The 17,986-nt window shown below is 40.8% G+C and overlaps 1 protein-coding gene across 1 annotated transcript in view; it reads right to left on the minus strand.

The window, feature by feature from the left end:
* Nucleotides 1-380: 380 nt before the first annotated feature.
* The window catches only part of Tmem117 (transmembrane protein 117), a 437,541-nt gene continuing 419,935 nt past the window's right edge, over nucleotides 381-17,986 (minus strand). Inside the window, exons 7-8 of the mRNA XM_050130964.1 lie at nucleotides 15,331-15,460; nucleotides 381-2,105 (exon numbers count right to left, since the gene is read on the minus strand). Of these exons, the coding sequence (XP_049986921.1) occupies nucleotides 1,459-2,105; nucleotides 15,331-15,460 (777 nt within the window). The 3' untranslated portion in view covers nucleotides 381-1,458. The remainder of the gene's footprint in view (nucleotides 2,106-15,330; nucleotides 15,461-17,986) is intronic.

Consider the following 17,986-nt stretch of genomic DNA (forward strand, 5'->3'; position numbering starts at 1 on the left):
TATTAAAGCTGGCTCTCCAGTGACAGATAAATGCATAGTTCTGTTCTGCCTTCTAAATTCGGCATGTTACATGCTCAAAAACAGACCCAAACAAGAGAGGTTTTAAAAAAATCTTTAAGACAAAAAGCAACAATGTCAGTATGTGACAGGAAAATAAATAATTTACCTTAAAAATGCTCTCCCTTCAGTTCCTCAAGAAACATGTAAGTATAATTTATGAAATAAAATTAAAAGCAATTTAGGACTATACCATTTATTACCTTGCCTGGAATCAAGCTTTTAAAAATCCATTTAAATAGGTTTATGTTCAGCTGAAGCGCGATGTAATCCTTTAACCAAACAGACAGACAAGCAAAAGAAAACCTACATCACATAATTACTGGCATATAATTCTTATTTATTAATGTGCGGTGTTTACATCTTTAAAAAAATGAAACCCAAACAAAAATGCACATACACAAAAGACATTAAACAGACCCTTGCACAGCATTTTCTACCACATGAGGTTTTAGTGGATGATTTCAGAATTCCCTTGCTCAACATTGCCATAAGCTCTTCCATTTTCCCTGCCCAGAATCATATTTACAGCAAAATTACAATATTGTAGACAGTGGGCTGTGCAACCTTCACACAACTGCAACTTGAATTCCTTGGCTGTCTGGGATGTTGTGGAAATGCCAATAAATTTGAGAACTCACCCAACTGTTCCTCTTAACCTTTGTTCCCAGAGGAAAAGGGCAAGACTATTAATCAAGCAGCAATTTATCTTTAATTAGGAAAACATAATTAGGTATTATCACCTAATTGCAATTAGTGGCTGGAGAAAGTCACTTTTGTGAGCAGTGACCCATGTTAGATTACAGTTCTCCTCTCACTGGATTTTATGTTTGTATTTATACTCGGCAGCCAGCCAATAAAACTTAAAAGGCAATCACAGGGCTTCTCTACAGTCCAGCGTCAAAGTCACCAACTTTGCTGCTCATCAGGAAACCAAGCGAACTTTCTATAGCCACAAGTCGGCTTTGTCTATTTCCTGTTCCGACATCCAGTGTAAATCAAAATAATTGTATAAAAAAATCCCACGTGGCATAGACTGGAGAGCCATTCTACACTTCATGTCTGGTACAGTTAAAAACAGTTTAATGTCTCAAGGCACCACTATGGTTGAACATCAGATACATGGGTAGTCAGCTAATCTACTACGCTGTACAGTCAGGAAGTAGCTTGTGCAGTTGGGAAGAGCAATCTCTAGAGGACTGTTAAACATACAGTAGGCACGTGGATCATAATACAAATAGAAAACAATGAGTCCAGAGAAAGCGTGTTGAGCACCGTTGTGGCATTGTTTGTATCTCTTTACCTAACGCTATGTAAACCTGACATTTACACAATGAAAGACTACACGGGTTTAACGTTACACTCAGGGCTGCACTTTGTGCTCTCACCACCTAAGGGGCTCTAGTTCATCCGCATACTCTGAGAAGTGGTTGGGTCTTCATCAGCTTCCATCCCGCCGGTCGACTCCTTCAAATGCAAGCTCAGGTTTTCCGACGTCAGGTGGGAGGACTTGTAGACTATCTCATTGAAGTCGGACCTGATGCAGACCAACGGGGGGTCATTCAGAGGGTCTTCCACAGAGACCTGCGTGTTTTCTCGGGTGATCCCCATGTCTTTGCTGTGTTCTGAGGGCGATTTCCTTTTCATGCGAGTGTAGGTTTTATCTTGATTCTCCATGCCTTGCTCATTTTTCAGAAACCGACCAAAGAACCAAATGAAGAATCCAAACCACACGAAAGCTATCAGACTTGGAACAAAAGCCAGACACTTGACGTCTAGGCTGGCCCCTATGTACCTGCTGTGTAAGAACATGTCTCCCTCAACGTACGTTTTATTAGTCTGAGGATTAGTGTGATTGGATCTCCATTCCCAGGATAACTTGGTTCTGTTCAAATCCTTTAAACTCTCAGAGTCTTTGACTGTGTAGATCTTCTGCCCTGGGCCAATGTATTGTCCGTATTCATGAGGTTTATAAAATATTTGGTTCTTCCACATATTCAGGTCCAAAATCAAGACGAGAAAGATAATTCCGTAGTTAAACCATTTACCTGCATTTAAAAGGAAATACTGGATTAATCAAAGGCTGATAAAATTACAATAGGGTTTTCTCCATTTATTGGCATAATAGTATAAATTATTGAAGAATCAGATCTGTAAACATTTTTTTTGACATTGAAATGCTATCATAAAGCAAATTGACAAAGCAGAATGAATCAAACTGCAACAGTAGGTCTTGGAGTAATAGAACATTTTGTTTTACGTGCACCAGAGCTAGATTCAAAGTCAGTCTTAGGTTCTGCTCTAAAGTTGTTTAATTAGCGGTGAAAAACAGTTTTAGTGAAATTTTTAAGAAAGTCGAATATATGATTGAATATTTCTTACTGTTTCATAATTAGGTCTGGGGAAGAAATAGATCATCTTGCAATGCAAAGCGCAGTAGTATATTAATTGAATTTGCATTGCTGTTTGTAGAAGACCCGTTGGTTACACCATTAGCTGATGACATCCTGCTCCATAATCCCTGAGTTCTTTTCAAGGCTTAAATCTCAGACCAGATGCCCACTGAACACAACGCATTTATGAGCTATCTAACCAAGGCTAATAAACTACTGGAAAATATCACATGGAGAGAATTTAACCACTATGATTTCTTTTTAGAATTTAAAATATTATATATAGACCAGAGAGAAGACTCCATGATGAGAGTACATACTGCTCTAGCAGAGGAACTGAATTTAGTTCCTAACACACATGTCATGTTGTTCACAACAGCCTATGAAACAGCTTCAAGTGGAATTTGATATCTCTGACCTCCAGAGGTGTCTTCATTCATAAACATGCACACACACACATCACACACATAATTAAATATATTCAATTAAATCATATATATTATGTTATTTAGAGATACGTCATTGAACTGCAACTGCACAAGGAAAGAACCTAGAAAATTTCTAAGGGATTATAGGTTCTATTACAATTATCATTTCTTACAAGCTTGATAACATCAGATATACTATAATAAAGTTAATATCTCCTTCAAGTTTGTTGTAGCAAATGGTATGATACATATAACAGGCTATAGAAGCTTTAATTGTAATTTTAAGTACCATGCTCTCATTGTCTAGTAATTAGAAGGTAATAAAGTTGAAGATCATAAAGTTAATACTTCATGTGATTATGTATTTTGTGCATTGTGCCGCTTTGGGGAGAGAGATCTATTTTTGAGGAGGTTGGAGACACTCTGTCTGCTCAGCATCACATCCTGTGGTATATAAAGTTGGGGAGATTCATCCTGCTCCAGTACCCACTTGCTATTAGATTTAACTTACTTGCTTAAATTCTTTACAACATCTGTTTCCTTCCATGAAATTAAATAAACAAACAAACCAGTATTTCTTGAAGTTAAGATTCCAAGGGCATATTAGATGCTTTAGCACCATGCCTTGTAGATAATGAAACAGTTACGTTTAACACTAATGGTCAGTGTTATCATCAAAGCCTTGGTTGACCCATGACAGTTTCTTTGTCTAAAGGAGAAGCTGCCACTTGGTGTGTACTGAAGAGTTTAGCTAAAGGAATTACCACTGCTTACATCTTTGTACTTTATTGTTTTTGTGGTTTGCCTCTCCTTCTGGTTGATTATTAGTATGAACATGTTTTTGTTTTGAAGCTATAGGCCTTCCCTGAACTCAGTTACCATATAGAAGAACAATGTTCTTGACATTCCAAGTTACTGTCTGACATAGTGTGCAAAAACAAAAACCAAACTCAAAGGTGCATAGTATATTAAACATGTATTGAACTCATAGTAGACAGTGTGTAGCATACAGCACCAGATGGTGAGATACAAGCTTCTGCCCTTCAGGGGGAATTCCTCATCTTGCTGGGGAAACAGGACAGAGATGTAGCTGACAATAATAACAGATTGCATTTGAGAGATGTTAATGAGGGATACAAACTATTAATGCAAAATTGAGAACATGGAATAAAAGCCAAGAAGAAATTTCTGCAGAGAGTACTTTGGAATAAGCAGCAATTAGAATGGTAGCAACTCACACTGAGGCAGAAGCAGGGCTGGGGACTCTGGAAAATTCTTGTTTTCTCCTAGTATTGTATTGTGCTGCAGACAGAATGGCTGAAAGGGATGTGGTGTTGGAGGAAAGATGAGCGAGAGGACTGAGAAGGAAAAGCGAGGACATGTGGCAGGAGCAGAAAGGCAGGAGAGAAAGGTGGAGTGCAAGGGGTAGAGATTCCCGCCCAGTCTGAAGGGGCACTCACCTGTCGCCACCATGACAGAAGGAATGTTACAGAGGTTCTCTAGGGCTCTGCTGTGGTTGAGAAACTTACTCTGGTTATAAATTACAGGTGCTTAAAAGCCAGACTGAATGGAGGCACCAAGCAGTCTCTGGGCTTTACCTCAGTGGACTTTCCCAAAATATCTACTACTTGATTCTATTTAACAAAAAAACATGAGAACCCAAAGAATGAGTTCCATGTCTCTAGGATACTAGCTTATCAAAAGTGGGAGTTATCATTAACCCTGAACTGGGAAGGAGAAAGGAGCAGCTCATGGGGTCAGTGAAGGATGCTCTCCTAATAGCAAGAAGCATAATTTGTGTATGCTAATAAGCAAAGAAAAAGTCAGTTAGTTCAGAGTAAATAAGGAGGTGAATGAACACTGACCAAACTAAACGAGAACATTGGAGCCCAGAGAAACTTTCCACCGCTATTATGGTCACTCAACTGAGTCTTGAGGATGTTGGAAGAAAATATGGTACTTCTTTTTGTTTTTAGCCATCTAACATGACCTCTGAGCTATTTGTACAAAGGAAGAAGATCCATTATTAGCCATATACCTTTTGACTTGTGACATAGTGTCTTGTTAGCTTCGTAATGATTTCTCCCCTTAAGACATTCCTTGACCCTGTGAGATGTGGTGCCCCATAACCCAAAGTCAGGCAGTGCAAGCTTAGCCTCTTGTGATGGTGCCATTGTGTGAAGGGGCAGAGCTGAACCATCCAATCCTTAAGGCTTCTTTCCAGCCCTTAAATGTCTCCCTGGTTAGCCGCTATGAAATAAATATCTCCACAGCCTTAATGTTATAAAATACACCTGCAAATCTCTCCAAGCAGTGAAATAAACAAAAACAGATAAAACACAGTTTTCAGAAGAAGAAAGCTGTGCTTAAAGACTGTATAGTTTGAGAAACTCTGTTCATCAAAATTTACCCTTAGTCTCTGGGATGGCCCAAGCGAGAGAGACAAGAAGTGCTCCACCTCCTTCTCCCCAGCCGTGCCTTTGTGGATGCATGATCAACAGTAGCTGGAGGTTTGGAACGTCCACATCAATCACATGAACATGTGTGCATTCCCCCTGTTGTTTCAACTACATAGCATAATGCAAATCAGCAAGGCGGTAGGACAGAATCCATACATTATTACTATTAATCTCCTGTTGAAATAGCTTGCTGTCTGCTTTAATGAGAAATCACCACATGATGCTGGCGGGGTTACCTCTTCCTTGTGTTTTGTCATTTTACTGAATCTTATTGATTGTCAAAAGTGATACTACAATAAAAATTTTTATCTTTTTACTTTATGGGAGTTTATGGAACTGTTGGATATGTAATTTTAAAGGAGTCATCGTTAACTATCAGCCTCATTTAAGACACAAATTGACAATAATTGGGGGGAAATACTGCCTTTTTTCCAGAAGAAAAGAAGCTACAGTGCACTGATTTTTGTAACATATAATGAACATTTCATGAATATATATCTAAAATAGTTTTAATCATGAACTCAGTGGAGTTGCCAGTTGACATTGCAATGCAGCTGGCATTCTGTAGAATCTCCCTACCTGACTGATATAGAGAGCAAGTGTTTGTAGCATTCATGTTACCTATTATGGATGCCAGCCATTTAACATCCACTGTGGGGCAGTAAGAAGCCATGGCCATGAAGTGAACGAGCTCTGGATAAAATAATAATAATAATAATCATTAATAATAACTGTACCAGTAGTCTTGTTCATGCTCAAAGTTATTTAATATCAGACAGAACAATACAACCAGGCTTATGAAGTTAGCACATTCCCAAGTCTCTTCCAGGTAACTGAGGGATGTGTAAAAAGCATGGAAGTCCTTGGTCACAAGGCCACCATTTAGTCAACAGAGTATGAGTTTGCTAATTTGTGAATGGATAGTAATTTTGAGCTGGTAAAATATCTACTTAAGTCCTAAGTGCTTCTATTGTCATTGCTCCTTTTAGCAAGCAATCCAATATTATAAGCACTGGGAATATCACTTTGTAATAACAGAAATAAATAGAGGATGCACATGTATGATAAATCTGTTGTCCATTCATCTATGGCTTTGCTGAGCTTAAGAACAAAGTCATGTATATGTTTCTGTCTCCCAGATCCTAGCTTAGGTTTTTTAATTGTTAACTTTAAACATCTGTGAATCAACTTATAAACTGTAAACTTATGTGCTCCCAAAATATAAAGAATGACTTTGGAGTATTGTAAGTCAATTGTACACTTAAGTGATGTAATCAATTCTGGGTGATTGTTAGAAGTGATACAATGTGAAAAGTTCAGAGAAGAAATGTATTCATTTTTCAAATATTTAATCAATAATATATTTAAGTTGTTCCTCTGGCTGTGAAGATAATTGCTGAAGAATATGTGAGGTGTATAACAAAATGGTTATATACATAAATGAAGCAAAACGCCTGGATGAGTAGAGAAGGCTAGCTTGGGAAAAACTAGACTCTGGGGAAAAACAACATGGCCTTGGATGACCATGCATTTTAGACCAATAACAAGAATTCCCGCTTTCTATGGAAGGCAATGTAGTTAACTCTTAGACCTCCCTATAAAGTGCACTGAAATAGAAATTGCTTTTGGAGAGGTCTGGGCAAATTCTCACCTGAGAGTGTAGAAAGAGGTGTTTGTGTACAGTGTTCAGGGTGCATCATAATTCCCGATAACAAGTTTCAGACAGACTATCCTCCTGAGTGGCCTTGCCTGCCTCAGCACTTCCCAGCATCTAACTGACACAGAACTCCTTCAGAAAAAAATTTCTAGATACTCATTTGCTAAAATCACACAACGATGGAAACACAGTAAAAAGCTTTTGCTCGTTATTTTTCTTCTCCTGGCCAGTGAGAAGCACCTGTGCCCCCACGCCACCTGGGAAACCGAAATAGAACACAGATACTACAGAGGCTTATTCACATCCGCGTTTTCATTTTGGCCCAAAGGCTTCCCGTGGGCATTATTGTGCCAACAGTGAGAATTCTCTCCTTACTGCTACATAAGCCTTCCTTACGGCTTTTCCCCCAGCCCCCTCCTAATTTACTCAGATGATGGCCACCAATGGGACTCTTCTTTTGTGTGGCTGGGATGACAGATGGTAGCGCTTCCGCTGAGACTGGCATTAATAGGACTCGGAGGAGACTGGAGACGGAGTTGTGAGGCCATCTCTTCTTGCCTCCGGAGATTGTGGCCATCACATTTTTAAATCCATCTATGCATGCGTTATAGTAAAGGGAAACAACATAATAGAACCGTATAGTGCTTTTAGCTTTCCCTTTAAGAACAATGGACTTGGGGTAAACGTATCAGTGTGACTTAATCACTAACCATTGTCCTTTTGTTGCTGACTTAAAATTCCAAGAAAAAGTCTATTTTAACACATGCTTGGATAGAGATGATTATTTTTATAAGCAGTACCCCAGCTTATAAAAGGAAAGCTCATACATACTGTAGCAAACCATCTGTCAAGGGGGATCCAGATGAGCTAAACAGATGCAATAATTCAAGTTATTTTTGACATGCATAAATAAAGCTAGCTTAGAATCAGCATTAAAAATTACTTCCATCCTAAATGCTTTTAAAATGTCAATGGGAATTCATCAGCATCAGAAAACCCTTTACATAAGAGTATTTCCTTAGGAGGCAGCATTTTCCATTCCTAGCCTCTTCTTCCTGGGAACTCAGGGATTAGAGTCCACAGCAGAAAACTTAGAGTAGCTGGATAAAGGGCGGCAAGAAAACTCTCTTGGAACTTGGGGATTAGAAGCAGCAGCAGAAAAGGATAAATGGTGAGAAAACTCTCTCAGGCTGCCAGATGTTGGGATGAAATGGGAAATAAAAACCCTGGATGAACGAAAGGGCAAAGGCCAAGTACAAACCAGTAAAGGGGATGCTCTACACACTGCATGATAGACAGTGTCTGCAGTGCCTTCTAGTTACTCATGGGTTTGAGTCTTAGAACCAGGGATGTGAAGGTTCCCATTGCTATCCCCACTGAACGGACAAGAACCCAGCCCTGAAAAGGCTAAGAAACTAGATGAGAGCCACACTGACAGAGTTAGAGTCCATGTATAAGACCCTTGTGCCCCATTGCTGCAGGACACACTTAATGCCTTACCTAGCACGTAGACATACAACAGTATGGGCTTAGGGTAGGGTCACCGGTGCTTTATGGAGACCTTGAACTCTCCTCACACAGGTTCTTCCGGCATAGAGCAAACACAGGCACAATTGTTAGGGTGTGGAACTCTTTGCAGACCCCTCAGGGTGATAGTTCCTGTAATAATTTTGGGGGGAAACGGCCCCTGACAAATGACAACAGATAGTCCTCAAGGTCCCTTCTCATCACTGGTTCTGGCTTCCTCCATGGTCACCCAGACAGGCAAGCATGCCAGTCATCATTCACACTGAGTGATGTTCTATTTTGTAGCTTTGAGTTCTTGGAAGAATCTGCCATGTGCCTTTCTCTTGGCCACCCCATTTCTCTGAAATTTGCACTATGCTCATTAGCTTTTATTAATAGTTACATAAAAGTTCTAGTTCCATTTCTGTCACTATGATAAAATAACGTGACAAATCACAGCGTATGGTTTATTCAGGCTCAACAGTCCAGGTTATGATGCACCATTAGAGGGAAATCTCAGTGGCGAGAGCAGAAGGCAGTTGGTCTATCACAGTCACAGTCAAGAGGACAGAGAAACAAACACGACCATGCTTCCTGCCTGCTTTTGCCATCTTCCTGCTTTTCTTCACTCTTGCTTTTATAGGTCAGGCCTACGGAATGGTGCAGCCCACAGTGGGTTAGATCTTCCAACATCAACAGCAATCAAGAACAGCCCTAAAGATATGCCTATGAGCCAAGATGGTCTAAATAATTCTTCTTTAAGTCTCTCGTTCCAGGTGATTTTCTAGGTTGTGTCAAGTTGACAGTCAAGGATCACTATCAACACAGCATCCTTGCTAACCTGAGACACAAATATATAATTTTTAAAACTCTAACCTTCCCCTCCTTGTCCTTCAGGTCTCACGCTTATCTCATAACACAAACTATGGTGCATCTTAGTTACTTTTCTGCTGCTGTGATGCAACACCATGAGCAAACATGGCTTAAGGAAGACGGAGTTTATTTTTGCTTGTGGTTGAGAGGGGGAATGAATACGTCAGGTAGGGAGGCATGGCTGCAGGCTCCAGGAGTGGAAAGCTGAAAGGCCACATCTTTAACAGCAAGCTTGAAGCACAGAGGGTGAACTGCAAGTAGGGAGAGGCTATATATGCTCAGACAACCCCCTCCGACCCCTGCCAAGTACATAGCTCTTAAAGCAAGGCCACCTCTCCTGAACTTTCTAAACAGCACCCACTGGGAACCAAGTGTTTAAATAGCCAAACCTATGGGAAACATTTGTCACTCAAACTACTGCATTCCAATCTCCAGTCCCCATAGTCTCTGTACTAGACCATAATCAAAATGCACTTAGTTCAACTTCAAAAACCCCTTGGTCTCTCACAGTCTCAGGGCTGTTCAAAAGTCAAAAGTCTATTGAGACATAAGGTAATTTATTAACTGTAATTCTTGAAAACCACAAAGCAAACTGGACACTTCCAACACATAATAGAACAAAATAGTTAATACCATCCCAAAAGGGAAGAATGGGGGTAAAGTTGAGAAATACTGGACCAAAGCAAGACCAAATCCCAGCAGGGCAAATAGCAAATCCTGCAGCTCCACATTTAGTATCAGGGCTTCAACAGCTCTGCCCCTGCAGTTTGGTGCCCAAAGCATAAGCCTCTCTCTTGCACTGGATCCACTCCCTTTAAGCAGCTCTCCCTGGCAGAAGTCTCATGACTACTGACTCTGTAACATCTTGGAATCGAGAGTGAAACCTGAGAGGCTTCATTTTGACAGATTCATGCAATGGCCTCTCAAATCCTTCCTGCGGGAATTCCCCACCATAAGCTGTGTGACCTCCACAGCTGTCTGAAACCACAGAAGAAACCACGCCTCCACTCCTGCATCCTTCATGCCACTGAATCCAAAATCATGTGTATGACACCACTGAGTCTGAATGCCAGCTTGGGTGGACCCTGCCACCTTGAATCCCATCAGCAGCAGCTTGCATTTGCAGTCCCAGCTGCAGTGGCTTGCATTTGCAGTCTCAGCATCAATGGCTTGCATTTGCAGAACCAGCTGCAGTGGCTTGCATTTGCAATTCCAGCAGCAGCAGCTTGCATTTGCAGTCCCAGCAGCAGCAGCTTGCATTTGCAGTCCCAGCAGCCAGCGGCTTGCACTTGCAGTCCCAGCAGCAAAGGTTTGCATTTGCAATTCCATCAGCAGAGGCTTGCATTTGCAGTCTCAGCAGCAGCAGCCTGCATATGCAGTCCCAGCAACAATGGCTTGCATTTGCAGTCCCAGCAGCAGCAGCTTGCATTTGTAGTCCCAGCAGCAGCAGCAGCAGCTTGCATTTGCAGTCCCAGCATAAGCGGTAGCTTGCATTTAAAGTTCCTCTTTAGGGAACTGCAAATAGGCCTTTTACAATATGAAAGTTCAGCTGGGTAGGGTCCTACCCAAAAGGCAGGTTTTCTTTTATCCCACAGAAGAACAGGAAGCCTCCCTTAACTATTAATCTCCACAATTATAGTCTCTCTTCCAGAACATTCCTTGGCTATAGCATTGTTTCCTGGTGCCTTTTTCCTCTCCAGTCTGTACATTTCGTATTTCTTTCTACCCCACGTGCTTTTTTTTTTTCTGCAGACTTGCAGGAACATTATCAGTAACAACCCTGCCACAGACTCAGTATCATGTTTTGCGATTTCCCCTGCCAAAAAACTCAGGCCATTGCCTTTTAATTTAGCTTTGGGCAAGTTCTTGGGACATGAACAGAAAGCAGACAGATCACAGGAATGGTCTCTAGCTCAGTTGCTAAAATTGTTTGTTCCCCTCTGAAATATTTTAGCTAGACCTTCGTAGTCCACATAGTTCTTATAACTACTCTCTTCTAGGCTTCTATTAGGATGGATCATTGAGCCTTCTCGCAGGCTTCGAGAATACAACTGCCTTTCTAGTCCAAAGTCTTCCATAGTTCTCAAAAAGAAAAAGAGTTCTTCACAGCAACAGCCCAGTTTCCTTTCTCTGCCGTCAGCTTCTGCATTAGTCACTGTTTTAGTCGGGCTTTCTATTACTGTGATGACGCACAATGACTGAAAGCAACTTGGAGAGGAAAGGGTTATTTTGTTTAGTCTTCCATATCCCAGTTCATCCATCAATAATAGTCAAGGCAGGAACTCAAACAAGGCAGGAATCTAGAGGCAGGAGCCGATGCAGAAGCTATGAAGTAGTGATGTTTACTGGCTCACCCTGCCTGTTTTCATATAGAACACAGGATCACCAGTACAGGAGTGGACCTATCATCACCGGGCTGGCTAGGCCCTCCCACGTCAATCAATGATTAAGAAAATGCTCTACAGGCTTCCCGCATCCCAGTCTTACAGATGCATCCTTTAAATGAAGTTCCCGCTTCTGAAGAGATTCTAGCTTATGCCTACTGACATAAAAACTATCCAGGGCAGTTACTTTACATGTCTCTGACAAAACATTATGACTAAAAGCATTTTATGGAAGAGTTTATTTTGGCTTACAGTTCAGAAAAATAAGAGTCCATCATGGTGGGGAAACATGGCATTAAGTAGCAGACATGGCAACAGGAACAGGAAACGGAAAGGTTACATCTTAAAGAGCAAGCATGAAGTAGACAGTGAATTGGAGTTACAGTGAAGTTATATACTCATAAGCCCTCCCCCAGTAACATACTTTCTCCAACATGGCCACATCTCTTAAATCTTTCCAAAGAGTGCCACACAATGGGACCAAGTATTCAAATATCTACTATAAGGGCTCACTTCTAATTCAAACCACTGCAGTCCAACTTTGTAAAACTCTCCAGGGTCCTTAAAAATTAGTCTGCTTTTTTAAGGTCCAGTACCTGCTAACAAAATGAAAGCAAGCATTTTTATGTCAAAATTAAAAAACAGAGCATAAAAAAAATCAAACCAAAGCAAACACCAAACCAAGAAAATCCTGTAACTCAACATCTGGAACTGGCTCCTATTGTAATCATCTGGGTTCCAAAGGGCTTAGGAGGCTCCACTCCTCTAACCTTGCTATCCAAGCACACAGCTTCCTTCTTGGCTAAGATACAAGAAACTCTACCTACAAACACCATTTTCCCCAAGAATTCTAGTTCTATTTATGGCCACACACAGCAAACGGGAAATACAAGGAACAACTGTGCTGATCTGCTTACAGTGTAGCCTTTGACCTCAAGGCCCTTTTCATTCAGCCACCAGGATCCTCAAAGGGCTTTGCAATAGAGCCAGCCTTCCTGACCTCAGCTGTGACAGTGAGTCAGAATGGAGCAGTACTCACTTATCCACATTGCTCCCCAAAGAAGTCTTTCCTAAGTCTCATTCCTAGCTCTCCTCCAGACCCACTGTGCCAGAGCTGCTCAGGAACTGATGGGGCTGGAGCCCATTATCCATATATTTATAACATCTCTCTAATAACTTGCAAATCAACAAGTGTGGGGGCAGGAGAAAGCCCTGAGTGCCTGAAGTCCTGAGTGAATGTATGTTGTTGAGATGAGCATGGCCATGTCAAGGATCTTACTGCCTTGGACTCAGGGAACTGGGAAAGCCTTCCCTCCTGGTCCAAGTGGGAATGTTGATGGTACGTGCAGAAAATGTTCTGCGTAGCTCCCCCTCTCCTGGATATTTAAGGCCTGAAGTCAACTCCCCAATAGAGACTTCTCCTACTGGGATTACATAAACCCAACTCCTCAATCCAGCTGTATGCCATACACCCCATCTCCTTGATTTAGCTGTATACAGTAGTAACTTTGTCTCCCTGGTTAACTCTCAATAAAAACATGATGCTTCCAAGGAGCTGCAGCTGCCCCCACCAGAGAGCCTGGTCTGTCCGACAGCAGCTTTTCTGTTTGTCTCTCTCTTTTGTTTTGTTTTTCTCTTCATTCCGTCACCTCAGCCACATCTGTTGCTCAGCTCTATGACTCTTAGCAAATGTTACGAAAAGCCTTAATCATATTACATTCCCTTTTCGGGAAACTTTATTAATGTGTCTTTATTCTTTTGTTTTTTTTTTTTTCAGCTTCTAGTTCATAACACCAGGTTTGAGGCCCTGAATCTGTGTTTACCACAATGCACAGAGTCTCTTTGGCTCATAGCTAATGACACCGTAGCTTCAGCGATCCTGCAAGGACATGGCCTTTCAGAGACATTGTGTACAATTTTTAAATGTGAATTTTGTTCATCTTTCTAAATAAAACATCCCCGGGTTACACAAACAGTGGATATGGCCAACCCTGAATCTGCTGCTTCTATAATTGATGTTGTTTATACCAAAGCCATGTAAAATTGCCCTGACCTCAGTATTTTCAACAGTACGGTTTATTTTTAAGAACTGATTTGTTCTCCAATTATATTCTATATTCATTTTCCCATAACCCAGTGTATGTTTAAGTAATATACTTTTTGACGGGCATTTTGATCGTCAGGGATGATCTTTGTGCAGGGGTTGCCTGAGACAAGACCTGGTAGTGAGAAACAGATGGTCCAGGCAAAGCCACCCAGAGGGATACAGTGATGCCATGTGCATGATGGCTATTTTAGAAGTCCAAGAGGATAGTGTGCTGCAGAGATTAAGTGGGGACGCTGAAACCACACTGTGTGACCTGAACTCAAATTGATTGATTTACCCAGCGAATTTCATAGATGAACCTCGGTCCCTGTGAGCAGGGGGAAAAACACGATGCATCTTCCCTATGCACGAGCTCATTCTCAAACTCAGGAAGGCCATCTCATGCGCAGGGCAAAAGCACAGCTTCCTGGCTGGGAAGCAGACAGTTTTCCAGTGCTCAGATGTTAATGTTTTCTGTGCTTGGGCTATTTTTATCCAGCAGCACAGACGGTAGTGTACGCACAGATTTCTTCGGCAGTTTTCATTATAACAGGTGTGGGATCTGAGGCCATTGTCCTTAAAGCACACACATTCATACCCTGCATCCGAGCAGCTTAGAACTGAATGCTATCCTTTATCCACAATCATTCAGCTGTCTGCTTTTTGTTTAAAAAAAAAAAAAAGATAGAGAAGGCACAAAATGTATCTCCAGGATATCTTTCAAGGATGAGAATGGCTGAGATGTTATTCATTTCAGAAGCATGAAAAATTGGAAAGAAAAATAATCTAGAGACTCACAAAAGAATCTCTTGAGATAAACTTGGGCTAGGACACAGAAGTCGGTTCCATGAAATCAAATAGTCCGTAGCCTGATTCTTTAAAGGCATGCGGACTGACTGAAGATCCAAGACCACATTGTCATCCCCTGCGCAGTAAATGCAGAATCACAGGATGTATTGGTGTTGGAAATATACATCGATAACCGTGTAAACAAAATCCAGCATGTTTGTGATCAGCATGGAGTCGCCCATGAAGGATGGTGGGAATAACTGTCTATCAAATAGTTTGTGCCCCACCTTAGGTTACCACACACCACAACGCTAGGCCAGACCCTGCAGTGGCTACCCAACTAGGAACTGCATTGCCCTGGGCTCCTTGACTCTAAGTCCAGTCCTCTACTAGTTACTGCTGTTGGATTGTGGTTAAGGTCAGCTTTTCAAAACAGAGAAGAAACAGGTAAGCCTTTTAATAAAAATTATTGTCCCCATTCCATTTATTCTTCCATGCTTGTTAGATGTTAGCATCTCACTTGACAAAGCCACCATGAGTCTATATCCTAGATGGATGACACTGAGTCACCGACTCACCTGGAGCCATCTTGCATTGCTAAGTGCATAAAAGATTATTCAATTCATGGCTCTCATCAGTGGTTCACTTTGTACAGGAACCATAAAGACTCAAGTGGTGTTGAAAGTCATACACCATACCTGTTATGTGGATGCGGTACTCCTCCTTGAAGATCTTCTGGAAGAAGGGAATCTTGAACTGCATGTGAGGGGTGTGCAGCCCGGGGAGATTCACGTCAACATCTCCCATGAAGTGTGGGAATTCCCAGTCCTGTTGGAAAGTCAAGAGGAAAGTGTATCTCTGATCTGCTTTGTTTCATTCTTAAGCAACAAGACACCCTGAACTAACTTTCTCTAAGCACTTGGTTTAAAGTCATTTAAATTCATATGTCTGCTGGATATATCTGTTTAACTTGAAAATTATTGTTTTATATATATGAGTGTTAGTATGCATTCAAAATAAAAACCAAGTCATTACGACAACTCTTATTTTTTTAAATCTGGTAATTAGAGCTGGTATGGAAATGACTTATGTCTATGTCTCTACTGTTTGTCTCCACTGTATTTCGATGCTTATGTTTTTAGACAAAGGAAGTAATTGCGTTGGGCAGAATAAACTTGTGATATTTTATCCTGCTATTTTCAAAATTATGAACCCTATAATATCATGTCTTATGTAAGAAGACAAAATAACCAAGTTCCACCAAGGTATTTAACTAAGTTCTTCTCTAGAAACTGAGCAGAATGCTCAAATGCCAAAGGACTCTAGTCTGTTCATTTGTTGTTGAAATGAATTTGAGCCAAAAGACAGAGGACCCAATGTGCGAGATCAGCAGTGAGAACCCCCAAGATTGCCATTGGTCATTTCTAGTAGAGGCCAAACTGCACAGGGCATTCCTTTCTCAGAGGGAAGAGAAGCTGATGCCATGAGGATTCTGTCGAGAGCCACATGTGGTCTCAGACTTTAAAGCAGCAAATTAAAAATCAAAATTAGCCCATGAAAGAAGAACACACTAAATAGAAAAGAATAATTGAGATGAATCCATGGACATTAAAAGGCACACTTTCACTTTTAATATTTAGGTGATCACTGAAGGTATAGAACTACATTTAGTTAATGTTTTTAACTAACATGAATATGAAAACACGAACGAAATATTAATTTGAGATTTCAATCCACTGAGTCAACAAGAAATTGCTAAGTTCACTCCAAACATCTGACACAGGTATGCTAGGCAGGTTTCTCATCCCTTAGGAGTTTCCGTGGAGAGAGTGAGCCATGAAAAGGAGGACATGGAAGAGCCATAGTTTTCAGAATCTAATAGTCACTAGATCAGTGGGCCATCTCAAGCTGCTGATAGGAAATACATACACAAGAAAAAAATTAAATGGTACAGCATCATCTGGTTTACTTGTGAGCAAATCTATCCGCCTTGCCTCTCTGCGTTTTTCAGTCATTAGCAAATAGTCACATGATTTAGGGGGTTTCAGAAATAAATGGATACTGTTAAATGGATTTGGAATATATTGCACAAAATTATTAGTAGAAAATGGATTGGAGATTCTATCTGCAAACTGTTGCTTAGGTTGGATATAGCATTTGCTCCCCACACTAGCACATTTGTTCTCTCCATAGTACATAAATATTACTACAAAGGACCTAGCCTTGAATTGTGACTGATAATATCTCTGTCTGAAAATAAAGTGAAGAAGAGAGTAGCTTTACTTGCCCTCCATGAATGACAATACCATTAAAGAAATTGTCTTTTTATTTCCTTATTGCAGATAGAGAACACTTCTTGGTAGTAACTGGGCCACTGCTTTTGAACCAGCTTCTTAGTCAGAAGCATTTTCCGACTTCTCCCATTTAGACTTTCTTACATGAAACTCAAGTTTTCTGCTGGTGGGAAATTGCTTTTAGTTAAAAAGCAATCTCTGGAGATTTCTTTTGGAATGTGGTCAAAACCTCATTCACTAAAAAATAGCTTCTCATTTATTTCCCAACTCTTCCCAGAACTAGAAAGATGAGTTAAGGAAATAGGGAGTGGGGGCAAGAATAAGAGAGGAGGGCTGCTGTGATGTTACCAGGAAGATGAATTCATGTTAAAACAAAGAGGGCTTAGTGCGCATGCGTGAGTGTGGTGCGTGTAGGAAAAGTAGCTATATGACAGTCTTCAAAAGAGAATAAGCAGGGGGCATCACGTCTCATCCATGGCATCTCCCAATTCACCCTTTTGGTTCATTTGTCATAAAAATCATGCTTTTTTTTTCAAAAACTTTTTTACTCAATCAGATTTCCTGGGTCCATTTTCTCTCTACTCTATTCAGTTTTGTATTTCAATTCTTACTTCCATACCTCTTAAGACTCATTATTTTGAGTCAGCATACATCTGGTCTACCCCAGCTATCACAGGAATGGCAAAAAATAGTCATTGTGATACCATTTTGAGCTCATTTTACTGGAAAATTGATATTTGAAGTTTGTGGAATCACAGGTCTTTAAAACAGAGAGCAAAGGGGGAGAAAGGAGGGTATTTTTTGTCTCCACAGGTTTCAGTCGCTTCATCTATAAATCAGTGTTGAACCTGTCAACCTCACATCCTCCGTGGGAGCATGACATAATGCTTAGGCAGCAACCTGCATAGTGACAGATGCAGAGGACAAAACATAGAAACGGTCAATAGGGAGTGTTAGGTTTCTAGCATACTTCACAGTTAGTTTTATCCTGAGAGACAAGCAGAGGAAACTGGTGGTTGTTCCACGCCAACTATGATAAAAAAGCAAGCAAGCAAGCAAG

Source organism: Alexandromys fortis, unplaced genomic scaffold (genome assembly GCF_014885135.2).
Source record: "Alexandromys fortis isolate MF-2015 unplaced genomic scaffold, M_Fortis_MF-2015_v1.1 scaffold_28, whole genome shotgun sequence".
NCBI classification, from domain to species: Eukaryota; Metazoa; Chordata; class Mammalia; order Rodentia; family Cricetidae; genus Alexandromys; species Alexandromys fortis.